This window comes from Aspergillus vadensis (genome assembly GCF_003184925.1).
Source record: "Aspergillus vadensis CBS 113365 unplaced genomic scaffold BO88scaffold_21, whole genome shotgun sequence".
NCBI classification, from domain to species: Eukaryota; Fungi; Ascomycota; class Eurotiomycetes; order Eurotiales; family Aspergillaceae; genus Aspergillus; species Aspergillus vadensis.
Genome location: NW_020292059.1, coordinates 25,281 through 39,703, shown reverse-complemented (window position 1 = coordinate 39,703; position 14,423 = coordinate 25,281). Strand labels below are relative to the sequence as shown.

The following is a 14,423-nucleotide window of genomic DNA, read 5'->3' as shown; positions in this document are numbered from 1 at the left end:
AAGACCGGGTCATGGATAACTATACAAAGTAGTTGTGCCTTCCAAGCTGTTTCTGGACAGCTTACAGGTCGACTGACACGAAGGTAGCCATAATGAGCCTTATGATCTGGCTAGCGCAATAATCGGGTGGATGGCCAATGGTAACTGGCTGTCTAAATCATGGTATGAGGTTCAGGGTGAGGTTGCCCTCTCGCGGTTCCACATGGTAATGAATGTAAGTCATGTGTTCGCCGCTAAAAGATCCAATTTCTCTATGTGATTGGAACTTATGATTATACTCAGGACTTTGTAATACCATATTACTGGGTTATAGAATATCATTCAGTATTCTGTGGCTGTCGCCAATGTAAGGGACATGTATATAGCGCAAAGATATGGAATCTAGGACTACCCGACTAAAAAACAAGCATGGTAAGAAGGATACCGCAAAGGCATCAAGTCTACCGCACCAACTTGCCTAGAAGCGTCTCACACAACGCCGTCAGAGTCCTAGCACCCACGATCTCAAGCGCGCTAACCTCAATTTCCAACTGCTGACGGACCCAGTTTCTCAACTCCACTGCGACCAGCGAGTCAACGCCGTAGTTACTCAGCGGTCGTGTCGGGTCCAATGGCTCCCCGGCACCCAAACTGCGCATGAGGACAGGATTCACGAGCCCCACGGCGGCAGCGAGTAAAATGGCATGGTCAGTGTCGCCCGATGAGGCCTTCTTCAGGAGCGCCAGCTTGGATTTTGATTCGGCGTCGACGCCGCCGGCGGACTTGGCTGCATTATGGCCTGCCAGGGCGCTGAACCGGTGAACGGGCTCGAAGGGAGTCTCGCCGGGCACAATCGCTGTGACGAGTTGTCCGGTGTGGGATGGGTTGAGACGGTGCGTCTGCTGGAGGATACTGATGCGCAGGATTTGATGCAGCAGGGCCTCGTGGATGGGGGTCCAGCCGCGATTTTCGAAAACACGATTGAGCATTGTACCCTGCTCGTCGTTGGCGAGGTATCCGACATCGTCGATGGGACCGAGATTGATTGAGCAGGCTGGAAGGCCCTGCTGCAGGCGGTACGCGGCGAAGGAGTCGAGGAAGGCGTTGCCCGCGGCATAGTTGGCTTGTCCAAGCTGTCCTACTAGACCACTCACGCTGGAGAGGAGGGTAAAGAAATCTAATGAGGTCGATAGCTCGAGCGACGCGTGGTGCAGGTTCCAGGTTCCGGCAACCTTGGGTGTGATGGGTTGTCGGAACTCGTCCGGCGTCATGTTTGAAAACATGCTGTCGCGGAGGACCATGGCGCCTTGAATCACGCCAATGACGGGCAACGAGGCGGTGGTAAAGGCACGGCGGACGTCCTCAAGGGATGTGATATCACCTGTTACCTGATCGACATGGCATCCCAGGCACTGGCAGTCGTAGATGATCTTCTGCGATCGCGAGTCCTCGTACCCACTGCGACAGATGACCACCAGATTCTTCGCTCCATGCCGTGCCAGATAGACCGCAATGCTTCCACAAAGACCCTTGAGTCCACCGGCTATGAGGTATGAGCCGTCTGGGCGTAGGCGGAAGAGAGGTCCTGCTGGCCGGAAGGGTAGGGGTACGGACTTGCTCTGCTCGAAGGAGAGAACTACTTTGCCAATGTGTTTTCCTCGCTGCATGTACCTGAATGCGTCCACAGTCTCGGTAAAGGGGAACGTCGCACCGATGTACAGTGGCTTAAGATGGCGTTGTCTCACGAGGTCCATGATGTAGACTCCTGTTTGATAGGTGGTCTCATCACTGATGCTCTTTCGCGAGAGATCCAGGGCACGGTAGGAGCAATTACGGTCAAAGGGCTCCATAGAGAGGCTGTTTCGATCGAGCATGTCCTTCTTTCCAATTTCAACGAGAGTGCCGTTCTCGGCGATACATCTCCAGCTCTCGTGCAGCATGTCTCCGGTCAGGGAGTTGAGACAGACATCGACCCCTCGGCCATTGGTCGCCCGCATCAGTTCTTTTGCGAAGGCCGTGCTGCGAGAGGAGAACATGCGGTCTCGCCGCACTCCGTAACGCTCAGCTAAAAAGTCTCGTTTCGCATCCGTGCCGACTGTTACGAAGATCTCTGCCCCGAGATAGTGACAGAGCTCGATGGCAGCCAGGCCGACTCCGCCCGATGCTGAATGGATCAGGACAGACTGTCCCTTTTGAAGGTTGGCCAACGTGACGAGGCCGTAGACTGCTGTGTGCACTGCAATCCCAAGGGTTGTACCGGCTTCGAATGAGATCCATTCGGGCAACGGGTGAACAGCATGCCAGCGATTTCTCACCCTGTTGGCAAAACAGCCTCCGTCTCGTCGGACCATGAGCACTCGGTCTCCGGGTTTGACAGTAGACACAGCGTCCCCAATGGCTGTGACGATTCCAGTACACTCTAAACCAAACAAGTGCTCATTGGCCGGCACGAAACCCATCGCGTTGGCCAGGTCCTTGAAATTCATCCCTGCGGCGTGGACCTCGACCTCGACCTCGTCGTCTGCGAGCTTCGGCAGATCAGGGATCTCCTTGTATATAAGTGTATCCAATGTACCAGGTCTTTCACTGACCAATCGAATGAGGGATTTGTGATTGTGGATGATGTCCTCGCGAATAGGTAGTCCCCCTCCCGCTTCTCCGTCTTCACTTTCCTTCTGGGCTTGATTGAGCACGGCATCTGCGACCACTCTACTGACATGGTACATCCCATCGCGCTCCACGAATTCGCTATCAGCGTCCTGGAGGCTAGCGACGGATGTGATATGGCGAAGAGCCGTGTCAATCGCTTCCAAGCTGCCGGAACTGGTCGGAGATTCGACATCCAGACACAAGAGCAGGTTGGAAGAGTATTCTGCCCGAAGTGAACGTGCAGCCCCAAACATGAGGCCTTGCTCTGGATGGGTGACTTGCATCTGAGACCTATATGCTGTGAGAAACTGTATAGAAGAAGCGTTGTCAACCGGGTATCGCGACTTACCCCCTAGTGACCCACACCACACGGCACTGCTTCTCTAGCAGACCTCGTAGCGCGGTGAACTGCTCATCTGATAAGGCGGAGAGAATTGGGTGTTCCATCTCTTCTATCAGCACGACTGTGCTGTCCGGGAGGACTTCCTCAAATGGTAGATTGTGCTGCAATACGGTCCATCCCTTCTTTTCAAGAACATCTTGAACCGCGTTTGTGGATGGCACTGGACCACCAAAATGAAGCAGGTGCACCTTTGTACTGTCTCTGTTGTGAAAGTCCGTCTCTAGGTCTTTCTCCCTCAGTCTGCCAACATAGAGCAGATTGAGGATGCCACCCCTGGAGGTCTGGATAATATTAACAGTGTCGAGACCAGTCGAGTTGGAAGAGTCACCTGGTAGTACCCCTAGTCAGCTTTCTTCGACTGCCATATACCTTCTAGGCCATTGTGAAAAATACATACCATTCAGAAATGGGAGCCCTACTACCCTCACCACAACCAAATATCCATTCACTGTCACGATATCTCGTGCCTGCCGAATAATCTGCTCAACTTCATGCGCCCCTTCGTCGACCTTCAAGATAATAAAGTCGTACTTCCCATCGGTCTCGTCAAAAAGCCCATGATCCGCATCCACCACCTGCACAGCAACACGCGGTTCTGCCGCGTACTTCTCATGGGCCACCAGCCCGGCTTTCTGGGACGGCGCCAAATAGCGATAGCTACATCCCTGGACAATAGGACCCAGCTTGGAGCGGATATGGTCGAGGTACAGGGACTCGCCAGCTGCTGGGCCGTCGCGTGCCGCCACCTCCAGCACTTTGGCCGATGGGCGTTTGTGGGCTATCAGTGACAGTAGCTTGGTCATCTGCGTCAAGGCTGCCGCGGCGGCATCTCCATCGTTCTCGCCATTGCCGTTGGGTGATGGCACCGTTCGCTGTAGTATATGCGCCATCTGGGTGGAGGTGAGGAAGTCAATGTCTGGGTTCCAAACGACCTCCGTGAACGCATGAGGCCGGTCAACACTGGCATTTATCGCGTGATATCGCAGTCCCTCGAGGTGGAAGACGAGCTCGTTGCTTCCCTGAGCGATCGTTCTGATGTCACTGACATAACGTTTATTGTCATCTGGACGCCCAACACCACTCCATACGGCCTCCGAGGCTACAATCGCTTCATCGCCAGAGGCAACTGTGTGCGGGAATATCACGAGATCATCGATGAGCGCAGGAGGCATGAGGGTGTTGATGGCAGAATGATGACCACGGTTAAGGGCGACAGTAGCAATCTGTAAGCAGCCGTCGATTGCGGCGGGGTGCATTGCATATTGGCTCTGTGGATAGCGGGATTCGGGGGCTTGCAGTCGTACCAACGCCCGGCACTGACGCGAGTCCGCCTTCGCCTCGACTTGCTGGCAGGGCTGGAAGGCAGGGCCGAAGTGGTAGCCAACCCGACGCATGGCCTTGTACCATACGGCGCCTGAGACCGGGTGTTGCAGGGGTGCAATATCTGACGCATTGGCAAGTGGTCGAGGAAGATTTTGGTTAGCAACGCCCACAAGGCCTCGGCAGTGTTCTTCAATCGAGCCATCCTTCGTGATAGTGCTGACCGTGAACTCGTGCCATGACTCCTTAGTGCTGGAGCACGGTTGCAACGACAATAGGATCTTGGTACCGCTTTTTGTGTCCAGTGTGAGCATTCGGGGGAATGTCACGTTGCGCAGTTTGAAAGGGAGTTCGGAGATGGACGTCCCCTCGGGGATCTGCCCTGTTGCATATGTCTTCTGGTAGATGGCTTCGATGGCCATAGCAATGTAGCCCGCCGCGGGGAAGATGACGCTGTCTCCGAGAAGATGGTCGCGCAGCCAAGTGATGTCGCTTAGCCGCAACACATTCTTCCATGTTGGATTAGTCCATGGGCTGCCGAGGATTTTGCTACCAAGGAGGTCATGATAAGGGAACTTGCGGAAGCGCCAGTCGTGACTGGATTCGCTTTCGTGCCAGTATTTCACGGTGTGGTTCCACTGGTAGTTGGGTAGGTCCGACACAAACACAGGGCGAGCTTCGTCTCCATCATCGTTGAATGCTGTCAGGGATATGGGGTAGCCCATGGTGAATAGCGTCCCGGCCGCATGTAGCAAGGCCGAGATCGCGGTAGGGCCGCGCTTCCAGGCCGAGACATACTTAACTAATGAGGAGGCGGCGTTCTTGGTCTGGTTTATCGGCCCAGATAGTGCATCACTTGGCCCAATTTCGAAAAGACATTCCACAGCCTCTGGTCCCGTTATCAGCTCGTGTGCCGCCTGGCTAAAGAGCACGGGCGAAACCATGTTGGCGACCCAGTAGGCAGGCCCTGGTGAGGTTTCGAGTATCTTGACGGTGGTCGACGACACCATTAGTGATTGCTTCTGGTTCTTACTATGCTTTGGCCACTCGACATGTTGCCTCAACAAATCCTCATATCGCCCAGCGACGGACTTCATATGGTGGGAATGATATGCTGCATCCACACGAAGTAGTCGTGCAAAGTACCCATCATTTTTGACACGTTCTTCGATGGGAACAAGTTCGGATTTGATGCCTGAGAGGGTGACGCTCTGCGGGCTGTTAATGCAGGCAATCTCAATAGTAGAGCCCTCCAAGTATGGTAAGACCTGGTCGGGTCCAAGACCCACAGCCATCATCCCGACGGGTGCCTGGTAGACGGCTTCGGATGTAGCTTTACCCCGATAGTACGCTATCAAGATAGCCTGCTCGGGGGTGATGTAGCCTGCCGCGACAGCTGCCGCAATCTCCCCGGATGAATGCCCGATGACCGATTGAGGCACTACACCGGAAGCCTGGAATATAGCTAGCATTGCCAGTTGAAGTGCCGTGACAAGCGGCTGAGATAGTTCCGGACGTTGGACCTGGGCACCATCGGCCGTCAACTCTTCGTAGAGCGACCAGGATGGCGGATCGTGAGCGTCTCGTAGTATTCTATCCAAGTGCTGGATCGTCTGCGCGGCTAGAGGAAATGTTTCAACGAGCCCTCTCCCCATTGTGGGCCATTGGGCACCCTGCCCTGTAAAGACGAACCCAACCTTGGGCTTCTGCTCAGATATATGGCCTTGGTTTAGAGTGGCAAGGTCTAGAGTGGTGCTGTTCGTAATTGTAAAGGAGCGGTGATAGTGGCGAGATCTCCGTTCGCTCAAAGTATACGCAAGATCACGAAGAGAGGCTTTGACAGCCGGATCGGACAGGTGACGATCCAATGCAGCGGCTTGGGCGTCCAGCGCCTTTTCATCGTTTGCGGAAAAGACTAGAAGATAAGGTCGAGTCGCTGATTCCTCCGCAAATAGGTCATCTGTCTCCTCGTTTACATAAGAAGAGACATGATGGTGACCGAGGTCCTTAGCCTCATCGACGATGACATGGGCATTCGAGCCACCATACCCAAACGAGTTGATGCTGGCTCTCCGGAAGGGAACCTCTGGCCAGGTAGTGGGTGTCCGCGAAGTATACAACCGCAATGCTGCGAAATCAATCTTCGGGCTAGGATCGATAAACGTCGGATTCCCAGGAATGACCCCGTGCTCTATGCTGAGTACAGTCTTCAGCAGTCCGGATAGACCGGCCGCCGGCTCCGAATGACCAATATTACTTTTCACCGAGCCAATTCGCAAAGGGCGATCGGGTGCTTGAAATGGCGTGAAGACGGTGGCAACCCCGTTTGCCTCTAGAGAATCACCCGCTCTTGTCCCAGTGCCGTGAAATTCAACGTAGCTCGTCAGCGAGAGGTCAGCTATGCCAGCATTCTTATAAGCCTGTCGTATAGCAGCCGACTGGGCTTCGGGGTTGGGGCTCGCGATGCCAGCTGTCCAGCCATCGCTGTTGGTAGCAGTTCCACGAATGATGGCGCGAATAGGATCTTTCTCCTTGATGGCATCACTCAGACGCTTCAAATACACCATGTTAACTGCCTCAGCCTTGATGTATCCGTCTGCTTTGGAGTCGAACGTGTGGCAACGCCCTGATAACGACGCGGCGCCATTCGCGCCCATGTAATGATCCATGACATGCTCGGGGCTGCAGTATAGGTTGGCGCCAGCAACAATCGCCGAGTCTATCTCCTTGGACTGAAGATATTTCATAGCAAGGTCAATCCCGATAAGAGCCCCGGAGCAGGCAGTGTCGATTGTCATACTAGCGGGTACTTTAGTAGCGGCCTACATAGTTATGTTTTCTTGGAATGCAAACAACGCACCTTGGCCCTTTGATATTAAGGAAGTGACTGAGACGGTTGCTGAGCATGGCTCTACCAACCCCAACAACAGTGGCTGATGCACGGTTCTCCGGGTCTCGCGCCTGCATGTCGCCATAATCACTGGCGAACGAGCTGACAAAACAGCCAACCGATGCCCCATCGAGTTGCTCCAAAGTGACGCCTGCGTTTTCGAGGCCCTCATAGACAACCTCTAGCAATTGACGCTGCTGCGGATCCATAGAGGTTGCCTCTATTCCGGAAAGGTGAAAGAATTGGGCATCGATATCGCGGGGATCGACATCTTGTAGGAACATACCACCTGGGGAAGCCATAGTTTGCGGCTTTAGTGAGCCATCGTAATGGGTGTTCAGGGAGTACCGAGTGCCTGGGGGCGTGTTGATTGCAATTCGCCCCTGCTCGAGGAATTTCCAGAAGGCTCGCGGGGTGTGACATGTGTCTGGCAGCCTGCAGGCCATGCTAACCACGGCCACAGGCTCTTGGATGTAGGGACTGCGGCTGTTGGAAAACTCCCCGTGAGAACCTTGGCTCGGGGCATGGTTTGTGCCACCAACTCCATTGAGTTTGGGATGTCCATTCATGTTACCGTTTGTGAAGTCGGACATTTTGCCAACTGTACTGCAGATCAGAATGATTCGAAGTTAGATAGAGGTATAACGCCAGTATCACCCTCGCTACATATAGTGGACTCGGCCATGCTGTCCCGATGCTCTCTCTGGCTATCGTTGGCATCCATTACAACCCAACGTTCCATCTTTCTACACTTGTTCGTCCTATCAGGTGTGCGCAAACGCCAACGCATTTCGGACTGTGAGTGATCAAAGTAGCGCATCCCATGGCATAATGCTCTACTGTCGCAAAGTCCAAGCTAATCAATAACAGATATAGATTATCCTGGCCTCCCCCGCAATAATGGGGGCCAGACAAGGGGTATAGCCTGTTGAGAGCAAGCCACATGTATGGAAATCAATCCGTATTGATTGCACTACTTCCAGAGTATATCATGGAGCCAGACGAAGGTACGGAGAATGTACCGAAATTGTAAGGGCTAGCGCAAGTGCTGTAAGACTCATCCACTAGTATTTTGCTCAATCAGATGACGTGTCCTCCAGCTGATGTTATATGGAAACTTGATTTCATGCTGATCCTGCTCAAAAAGAAACCTCCCATCAAAGAACTGGCTCCCTACTACCGTGATAACTGCCACCGGATACGAGAGTTATAAAGGATAGATTCAAAGCTTGACTCTGTGGATGCACAGAGTCTCTATCATATATATAAGAATACAACTCAAATAACTGTTATTTCGTATACATTTGATCGGATGTTGGGACACATATCTTTCCGTCGCCTGGCTGACTAGACGCGATATCAATTGTTTCTGGTCTAGCGGTTAGTGCTTCGACATTGAATCATATGATGGGTTATACTACGCGTAGATAAAATCAGCACTACTATTGATTGCTAACTAAATAGTCAACTATTCGCTACATTTTTGTGTTTCATATCTATCTTGCCAAGGGCCTGGTTCCCCAGACAGCCCTAACCAGGTGGCAACCCCCCGGTCCCGTGCCATTCCTAGTATGCACGCATCTCGATCAGGTAACGATTGTTGATTGCTGATTGCTGATTGCAACAATCAGCAATAAACCAGCCGCCAGTACTCCAACAGATAATCGTGGTTGGTAGTGAATGCTAGGTACCTATCTTAGGATGGATATCTTAGATTTCCTACTCCTCTTGTAAGTATCAAGATAATATAATGTTCTCTGCAGTACTGTACGTCGACCTACTAGCGCTACAAGTCTTTTCATAATCAATCTCATTACCAAGTTGACCAACTCCGATGTCTGAATATCTTGCATAGAGTCATGTAATCTCCGAAGGTGCGGATTATATTGTTCTCAAAAGCTCCGACATGGAGTAGCCATGAGCACGCGAGCAACACGCTACTGAGGAGTTTCAAGATAGCCAACTAGTATGTAATAGGCGGATAGCAATAGCTAGATGCAGTAGGGCCTTGTTTACACTTATTGATGTGCTCAGCACTAACTCTCGGCGCTAGCTCAACCCCACGCATGGCGTGCCTTGATCAATCCGTAGATCACTCGATTATCCTGTTGGCCGTGCATGTTGACTCGCTGATATAAGATAAGATCCCACCTTCAGGTCGGATGGCTTCGGATGGCTTCGTGTGGGGTGGTAAGGCAATCACCAACAAGAGACGCCAAGTAGTATACTAGTATAGGATGATCTGAGTCAAACTAAACGTCGGACCTTGCGTCCCGCCTATCAGACCCCTGGTTCCAACACTTGCAACAGGCACTCTGCTTACGTGTGTGTCAGAAAGCAAATCCAGCTTAATCCAGGAGTGGCATCTGCTCTTGTGACCGGCCGGTCCAGTCCAAGCTGGCGACACACGAAGGAATGGTGGCACCATAAGCTGAGAATTGAAATTTACAGTACGAACAATTGCAACTAGTAACCAAATATGCAAATACCTTTTGCCGCAGCGGAGCCAGGAGCCTCTCGCAGACATCTCTTCCAGGTCTATAGAGAGCAGAGGCAAACTTTGTCCATTTCGCTCCTCTCAGTACTACCACGTATAGCCTCTCACAAGATGCCTTCCCACCAAAACATCGAGTTCCGCACTCTCGACAACACAATCCTTCGAGGATGTCTTTTCCCTGCTGACGAGCGAGGACCAGGAATCATCATGACTCCTGGCGTACGTACGACCAACAACTCCCCTTCCCCCCAAAATGACACAATTCTTCTTCTAATGGGATATCCAAGTTCAACGCAACCAAAGAGATGCTCGGCCTCCCAACAACAGCAGCATCATTCCAACGTGCCGGCATCACAGCCCTAATCTACGACCCTCGTGGCGTCGGCCTCAGCGACGGCAGCCCCCGCAACGACATCAACCCCTTCCAAAGCGTCGACGACCTCTCCGACGCTCTAACCTTCCTCCTCTCCCACCCAAACATCGACCGCTCCCAAGGCGTAGGCCTCTGGGGCATGTCACTAGGCGCGAGCATTGCCCTCGTGAGTTCGGCCCTGGACCCACGCGCACGCTTCACCGTCGCAGTGTGCCCCGTCGTCGGTGCCACGCAGAACCTGCCAAAACTGTCTGCCGTGCTCGCCAAAGCCGCGCAGGACCGCGAGTCCCGCCTCAAAGGCAATGATCCATTTTACGTCCCCATGCTCACGAAAACGGGCGAGAACCCGGCCGGGTTTAACCTGGGCTTTGAGCGCGAGGTTGCCATCAGGCTGCTCAATACGCAAGACGTAAATGACCCGCTCAGGGCTGAGCTGGCGCCCAACCATGTTAACCGTACGACGGTGGGCACTTATCGGAATATGCTGCTTTGGGAGCCAAGTCATATGTGGAAGTATCTTAAGAGTCCTGTGCTCTTTGTTCTGGCTGAACAGGATGCGGTTGTGGGAACGGAGACGCAGAAGAGGCATTTTGAGACTTTGATGACGCCGGACAAGGAATTGTATGTACAGCAGGGCGCCGTTCACATGGATATTCTGGAGGGTGCGCATCAGGGGAATGTCAATCAGGTGCAGACGGAGTGGGTGCAGCGTCTCTTGGAGGGGAAGAAGTGATCTCGATACTAGAAATCAGAGTTCCTCTTTTTTTATGTCGACGCCAGGGATAAGTCTGAGATATATAGGTTGCCTACCTCAACTCGGAAACTGCAACATCTTCTAGAGGATATAATAGAAGTAGAATCTATCACAAATATTCTCCCAACGTCTTACACTATCGATGCAACCGCCCTACACCACAATGCCAAACCACAATGCCATGCCCAAAAGCCCATTAACCAGCAACTGGTGGAATCCAGCCCAAAGCGCAACATTGACATACTTCGGTGCGAGCACCGTCCACAGGACACCATCATCACGCCACCAAAGACATGACATCATAACGGCAAGAGAACTGACTGCCGAATAGAGTGCTTGGTATGTACAATACTCTAGAAAGCATTGCACCCTTGCGTCACGGTTCTTTGATGCGGTTGCTTCGCTTAGGAGCCGCAGCCCAGCGAGCGACCACCATACCGGACCAAGCCAATTACTTAGAATGGTCTGGAGCGAGACGAGGATAACATTCAACATGCTGTCAGTATGCGAGATGCCGTTGTACCCGTTCATCATATCTAATGAGGCGAGGGAGTTGCTGCGGCCGCCAGAGAAGAAGGCGCTTTGGGTGAGGAGGAGGACCGTGAGGGATACTGTGGAGGCGTCTGTCTGGGCTTTTGAGGATGCCGACACTGAGATGTTGCGCAGGGTCAGTAAGGCTGAAGCAGGAAAGGGTTGAGAAAACATACGGAGCCATTGCAATTGCAGGTCGAAGATTAGGAAGAGGATGAGACTCTTTGGTCGTGCTTGTGCGCGCAGATATACATTTACGAGCTCGACAATTCCAACAAGAATAGCTAATAGCAGCAGATATCATTAGCAATAAGCCAACCTCTTACTTGGTAAAGAGACCAACCTCGACTAGTCGCTTGGCTCACGTTGATAGTCCCTGCACGACGGCGGACAAGCAAGACGATGCATAGAGCCAGTAGTCCACTCCACAATGACCAAAGGGCCTGGTTTCCAACATCCTCGTTAAAGGTTGACTGGAGCCATGGAGGCAAAAATTCCAAGAGCTCTGGGTTGAAGGTATGTGTCGAGCATATCTTGAAAAACACCGTCAAGCCGCACACCAAGCACGCACCGAACATTGAGGCGTATTTTCCGACCCCGACGGCGACGCCGATAGCTTCGGATAACGTTCGCACGGCCAGTACATGTGCACCCGCTGCCAGGATCCAGAGCCATACTGGACTATTATCGAGGAAGCCGTGCAGGTATTTGCCGGCTCCCCAAGAGGTTTCCCCAGCTGGATTCAAGCTTTGGCCGACAATGTGAAGAAGAGGCACAAAGATTGCGCCAGCCTTGCTTGTCGCTGTTGGTAACCTAGATATTGGTTAGAAATATCATCCACGAAAGCGGAATAGCATAGCTGGTTAGTCATACCATTTGAGGGCCAGATATACAAACCATGCTAGAGATGTCCAATACCAAAAAAGGTGCTCCTCTTCCACTAGGCGACTAGAGAACATTGTGATGCCATGGAAAAGTACGACGGCTCCGGGCATCAACCGATGAAGATCACTCTGCTCGCTTTTCCGAAAGCTCAATGATGAAAGTAGAGAGATGACCACCAGAAATAAAAGGCCTATGCCTGTGGCCATGCGACGCATGTTGAGATTATTGTGTGCCACGCCAAGAGCTTGCTGGGCGTCAAAGCAAATCTAGTCCAAGTTACTTCAACATCCACGTGTGCTGCTCATGGCCAAATTGGCTTACCTCCTGTAGCAAGTCTAAACTGTGCATATTGGAATCCTCACTCTGCACTGTCGCCGAGGCTTCGGCATTCAGCCGTTCCCATAGGCACAGAACACGACGAGCTCTATCGGAACCGCAATGGCAGTTACTGTCGCACAGTTCCAGACGCATTGAAGCCCCCATTTTATTCTTCAAGAACAGCAGATTGACCATCTGTCGCGCATTGCGCATCAGGACTTGCACCTGTTGACTGACTTCCGGGAAAAGTGCGAGCAACTGCTTGATAAAAACTCCCACACTTCCGGTGGGGATCGAGAAGCCCAGGAGTGCTCCCAACGTGGGGACAATGTCAACTTGGTCAACAACAGAATAGTAGGTAAACTCTGGATTGTTCGGCTGAGGACTCGTGAATGTGTTGCCGAGAGTTTCGAACTTGGGCGAGATGAAGAGCAGCGCAGAAGCAATCTCGGCTGGTGTGTCACCTCCGTGGTTGCCATTGTCCGTCATCCCATGGTCGCCAGCTAGGACAAATAGAGTGTTGGCGTGACTGGGCAGATCCTCCAGTGCGTTGTATATCTGGCGGACCACATCGTCCATTTCAACTTGCTTTGCTCTCACAATCGAGCTGTAGACTTCGGGTCAGGAGTTTATCATAAACGGTAGCATGTAAAGTAGGAAGGATTAACATACCTCCCAGCGCCCCCAAAGTGAGCGGCATTATCGAGGCCGAGGTAATGCAGAACCAACCCCTTCCAGTCATCTTTGTCGAGTTCGGATGTTAATCCCTTCGTAACGTTGCTATCGACTTCGCTGAAATTCTATTGCGACGGGCTGATTGTTGGTTTATAGACCATCAAGACTCCATTCCACGGATGCGAACTCACCGGTAAATAAAACGAGTCCACTGTTTCATACCGGTCCCATATCTCCGGGTACAACATACACCACATGTCGATGCCATAATAGACCATCTTCTTTTCCGGTACACACTCCGCCTTGAAGCGAGACAGCCATGTATCCTCTCCGACGAGCCGTCTCGCATCGGCGGAATGCATGACATTGAGCCATGCGTCGAGGAAGGATTGCCCGCTTCCCTGGGTCATGGCTTTGATCCGTGACAGAGTTAGGGTTGGCGGGGCAGCGAGTGCAGTGAATGGAATTGCGGACCCGGATCTTATGAGACTGTACGAGTGTCAGAGAAAGAATTGGTGTAATGGAGACGCAGATTACCTCTGTGTAAAGCCGAAGCCCGAGTCCTCTTCGTAGACAAAGTCACTGTGTATGAATATGATGTTAGCCGGCCTGAGCTCCCACGGCAGAGATGAAGGTGTAATTGAGGTATCGCACCTGCGTAGCGCATCAATAACCATAAAGACGACTTTGTCGAAGGGCGCAGGCTGCTGAGAATAACGTCCCTCCTCTCCAGCTCCTTGCAACCCAGTCTGCTCAAGGTCATTTTCAATTGGCAGCTTCTGAGGAGGACTGAAGTACCCGGCCATGAAAACTACAACGCTCAGAACAATGCCGACGTTCGAAAAAAGTAGTATCATCTTTGCTCGCCTAATAGCATCCATTTTGCACAGCTAGGTGTGATGTTCTCTCAAGCTCCCCTTTGAGATAGCAATGTACGTTGGCGCATAGCAGCATCCCGCGGCCTCAGCTATAGAATTATATTTACATATGTAGCGAGAGGCGTAAGCTCCAGGCTTCTGAAAAATACTAGTCCTTGGTAATTCTGTGCTAAAACGCCCGTTTTGTCTCCGAACGATTCCGCCCCAAACGCTGCAGATCCTTGTAAGCCCCAAATATGTGTCTCATTTCAGAACACATGGGAATTTACCT

At 52.2% G+C, this 14,423-nt stretch overlaps 3 protein-coding genes across 3 annotated transcripts; 1 reads left to right on the top strand and 2 right to left on the bottom strand.

Moving 5' to 3' along the window:
* Nucleotides 1-440: 440 nt before the first annotated feature.
* fma-PKS (polyketide synthase fmaB) lies at nt 441-7,834 on the bottom strand (the record flags this gene model as incomplete). Its single annotated transcript, XM_025710219.1, has 4 exons — nt 441-2,919; nt 2,978-3,359; nt 3,429-7,150; nt 7,212-7,834. The coding sequence occupies 4 exons, from the start codon at nt 7,832-7,834 to the stop codon at nt 441-443; spliced, it is 7,206 nt and encodes a 2,401-aa protein (XP_025560073.1).
* A 2,015-nt stretch (nt 7,835-9,849) lies between these two features.
* fma-AT (acetyltransferase fmaC) lies at nt 9,850-10,844 on the top strand (the record flags this gene model as incomplete). Its single annotated transcript, XM_025708308.1, has 2 exons — nt 9,850-9,957; nt 10,026-10,844. 2 exons carry the CDS (start codon nt 9,850-9,852, stop codon nt 10,842-10,844), a joined length of 927 nt encoding a protein of 308 aa, XP_025560072.1.
* Nucleotides 10,845-11,018: 174 nt separating this feature from the next.
* On the bottom strand, nt 11,019-14,155 carry BO88DRAFT_469245 (transferase; the record flags this gene model as incomplete). The annotated part of the gene is made up of 9 exons (XM_025711615.1): nt 11,019-11,515; nt 11,573-11,680; nt 11,740-12,209; nt 12,270-12,547; nt 12,603-13,206; nt 13,272-13,399; nt 13,466-13,763; nt 13,812-13,856; nt 13,929-14,155. 9 exons carry the CDS (start codon nt 14,153-14,155, stop codon nt 11,019-11,021), a joined length of 2,655 nt encoding a protein of 884 aa, XP_025560071.1.
* Between the last annotated feature and the right edge of the window lie 268 nt (nt 14,156-14,423).